General features: G+C 38.2%; 1 protein-coding gene across 1 annotated transcript; it reads left to right on the top strand.

The window, feature by feature from the left end:
- Positions 1 to 2,618: 2,618 nt before the first annotated feature.
- Positions 2,619 to 3,557, top strand: LOC144254613 (olfactory receptor 1J21-like). The gene has a single exon (XM_077797985.1). The coding sequence runs from the start codon at positions 2,619 to 2,621 to the stop codon at positions 3,555 to 3,557; it is 939 nt and encodes a 312-aa protein (XP_077654111.1).
- Positions 3,558 to 4,193: the final 636 nt, after the last annotated feature.

Below are 4,193 nucleotides of genomic sequence, written 5' to 3' on the forward strand. Positions count from 1 at the left end.
AGGGACGAAGAGCTTGAGAAGAAGATTTACATTAAACAGGGATGAGAGGTGGGAGGGAAAGGGAGTGAGAAGGGAAATCGCATGGTAATGGAAGGCGATCCTCAGGGTTATACAAAAATGACATATAAGAGGAAAGGAGGGGTAAGACAAGATAATACAAATGGAAGAAATGATTTACAGTAGAAGGGGTAGAGAGAGAAAAGGGGAAGGGAGGGGAGGGGAGGGGAGGGGGGATAGTAGAGAATAGGACAGACAGCAGAATACATCAGACAAGAGAAAGGCAATATGTCAATCAATGGAAGGGTAACTGATGTGATACAGCAATCTGTATACGGGGTAAAATTGGGAGTTCATAACCCACTTGAATCAAACTGTGAAATATGATGTATTAAGAACTATGTAATGTTTTGAACGACCAACAATAAAAAAAAAAAGAAAAAAAAAAAAAGAGCATCTTTTAAAGAAAATATGTAAAAATAGACATCCTCATCACTGTACATTCCTATAACTTGACCATTCACCCAAATCATGACTATTCTGATTCTATTTCTATGAATTCATCCTGAAGATACATATGTCATCATATAAAATGACTTATAAATAACATTATTGATTGAAACGTTGTTGGAAATAGGATTAGAAACAACCTAAATGTCCTGCAGACAGATAATTGTCATTTTCATTGTGATGAACTGATTATTAGTCACATGGCAATGAGGAACATAATTGAATGTATAATTCACTTCAAGCAATAGGTCTATTGAGACTATTTTTACTATAGTAAGGTTACAAGTATTGGTATTTTAAAGATAATTTGAATCACATTGGGGAAATGAGTACCTTAATGTATACTTCAGTTGACCCCTAAATGAGTGATGAGTCACAGAGTGAGTCACCTCTGCTGCTCTCAAATACAAAGTCCTTAGGATTAAGTCAGTCTATGTCAAGAATATGGGTTGTAACTTTTGGTAGACACATCATCCTGTTCTCTTTACCTATTATTCTGTGATTGTTCACGTGGATAAGTCTATGACCCACTGTCTCAAAATAGAAAAATGGAGGAATGATCAGCACAGCATAAAAATGTTAGAAATATAACAAGAAAAATATCAGTGAAGATTCAGTGGTGTACAAACTGGGTTAGTAAAAAAAAGTGGTGAAAAGGTTTTATTTGTTGATGCTAGATAGACATTTACAGAGATTTTTCTTTGCTGTTCCTAGTGTTCTGATGACTTGAATAAGAATTATCTGGCTCACTCATACATTGCTGGTGGGACTGAATATTGGTGCAACCACTCTGGAAAGCACTGTGGAGATTCCTTAGAAAATTTGGCATGAAACCACCATTTGACCCAGCTATCCCACTCCTCTGTTTATACCCAAAGGACTTAAAATCAGCAGAGTACAGTGATGCAGCCACATCAATGTTTATAGCAGCTCAATTCACAATAGCTAAATTGTGGAACAAACCTAGCTGCCCTTCAATAGATGAATGGATAAAGAAACTGTGGAATATATATACAATGGAATATTACTCAGCATTAAAGAAGAATGAAATTATGGAATTTTCAGGTAAATTAATGGAGTTAGAGAATATCATGCTAAGTGAAATAAGCCAATCCCCCAAAAACCAAAGGCCAAATGTTTTCTCTGATATGTGGATGCTGATCCATAATGGGGGTGGGGTAAAGGAAGAATGGAGGAACTTTGGATTGGGCAGAGGGGAGTGAGGGAAAGGGAAAGGACATTGGGGTGGAAAAGATGATGAAATAAGACAGACATTATTACTCTGTGTGCGTGTATGATTGCATGATTGATGTGACTCTACATTGTCTACAACCAGAGAAAATTCAAAGTTGATCTCCGTTTGTGAACAATGAGTCAAAATGCATTGTGCTGTCAGGTGTAACTAATTAGGACAAATAATAAGAAAAAAGATCTACTTTGAGATGAGAAAATACAGGATATAGGATTTGGAAGGGAGTATACATTTTTTTCCACATTCAAGAAAATTTGCTATAAAAAGACTGATGAAAGATTGAACATGTTGAGTGAATTGTTGAATGAAAGAAATTTTTTAATGGAAAAACTTATGGATGTATTTAAGGTCACTAAATAGTTTATGACATTGACATAGATTGCTTCCCTTAATGCTCAACATCAGCCCATGTGGTTCCCTTATCTTGATCTAACTCATGGAAATATAGCTTTAGTCTAGTGTTTCTTAGGCCTGAGGAAGGCAAGAGAGGCCATCGGATTAGACATCTCCCAGTGGTCTCCATTGGCTGGTCACTCACCTGGCCTAGAACATAATTTCATAAACTCGTATTTCCATGATGAACTCATGGACTACTCATGTTTGAAGCATATGTGATCTGATAAAAATATTTCATGTTTTCTCCAAATGATATTGTGTTGGTTCCTGGGGGACAAAAATGTCCTTTGTCCTGACCATCGATAGCTCACTGGTGTGGAAGAAAAACCTGAGATATTTGAATTAAAATGCATATACTGACTAGTCCACAGCCATGTTTTTATTGTGTAGTAGTCACAATAACTTCTCATTCTTTCCCATTTCCATCTCTTTTTCATCTCCAGCAAAAGAGAACTTGAAGAGCATGAGGAGGGACAATCAGAGCAGTGTGTCCGAGTTCCTCCTCCTGGGGCTCCCCATCCAGCCAGAGCAGCAAGGCATGTACTACGCCCTGTTCCTGGGCATGTACCTGACCACGGTGCTGGGGAACCTGCTCATCATCCTGCTCATCAGGCTGGACTCTCGCCTACATACCCCCATGTACTTCTTCCTCAGCCACTTGGCCCTCACTGACATCTCTTTCTCCTCAGTCACGGCTCCAAAGATGCTCATGAACATGCTGACGCAGACTCAGTCCATCTCCTATGCTGGGTGCATTTGCCAAGTATATTTTTTCTTGTCATTTGGGGGTCTTGACAGCTTCCTTCTGACCTCAATGGCCTATGACAGATACGTGGCCATCTGCCACCCACTCCACTACACCACCATGATGAGTCAGAATCTCTGTTTGCAGCTGGTTATTGTGTCTTGGATTTTATCCTCCACCAATTCCCTTGTACACACCCTCCTCCTAGCCCATCTCTCTTTCCTGAAAGAAAACATCCTGCACCACTTCTTCTGTGACCTTTCCACTTTACTTAAGCTGTCCAGCTCTGACACCTCTATCAATGAGCTGGTTATTCTCATTATAGGATCGATGGTCATAACTGTGCCATTCATATGCATTCTGGTCTCTTATGGCCACATTGGGGCCACCATCCTGAGAAGACCCTCCATCAAGGGGATCTACAAAGCCTTGTCCACGTGTGGCTCCCACCTCTCTGTGGTTTCTCTGTACTATGGAACAATTATTGGGCTATATTTTCTGCCCTCATCCAATAATGCTGATGACCTGGATGTCATTGTGTCTGTGTTATACGTTCTGGTCACCCCTATGCTGAATCCCTTTATCTATAGTCTAAGGAATAAAGATATGAAAGGAGCTTTGAGAAACATCCTCATTAGAGGAACATTTTCAGTATAATAGACAGGTTTTTTTTCTATTATGGATATTAGACCTTCTCAATCCCTCACATGCATCACTTTCTCTCTGAATTGCTGTTTCTTGGTGAATCGTGATAGGGGAGGCTTTATTCAGTCTTGCTTCAATTTGAATTTTGTTTTTGGCTCTGTTTAATTTTCAGATGGATCTTAGCACCTCAGGAAAGGTTTTCACAGACATGTCTGTACATTTTTACTTTTCACTTAGTATCCTTGTCTTACCAACATTGGAATTTTTATGTGGTCATAGCCATTGCTCTTTTAAAAAAAATTAGATGGTTTTCTTTTTGTGGCAAAGCTTTTTTACTCGCACATGATAACATATTTAATTTCAAATTATTTTTTTGTGTAAATTGTATGTATTTATTTTATATTTAAAATTGACACATAAAGTTGTACATATTTATAGGTACTCTCCTGTTTCTTTCCTTGTACCCATATTATTTTCTTATATATATTGCCTCAAATGAAGGTAGGCATATCTATGATTCATCATTTCTACTGCTTTGAAAAAGCTTTGAGTAGATAAAAACAAAGAGGATTTCAGGGTGGAAAAATTATTCTGTATGATGTTGTAACAGTGGGTACATGTAACTATGCACTAGTCTGAAACAAACAA

This window comes from Urocitellus parryii, chromosome 4, assembly GCF_045843805.1.
Source record: "Urocitellus parryii isolate mUroPar1 chromosome 4, mUroPar1.hap1, whole genome shotgun sequence".
NCBI lineage: Eukaryota > Metazoa > Chordata > Mammalia > Rodentia > Sciuridae > Urocitellus > Urocitellus parryii.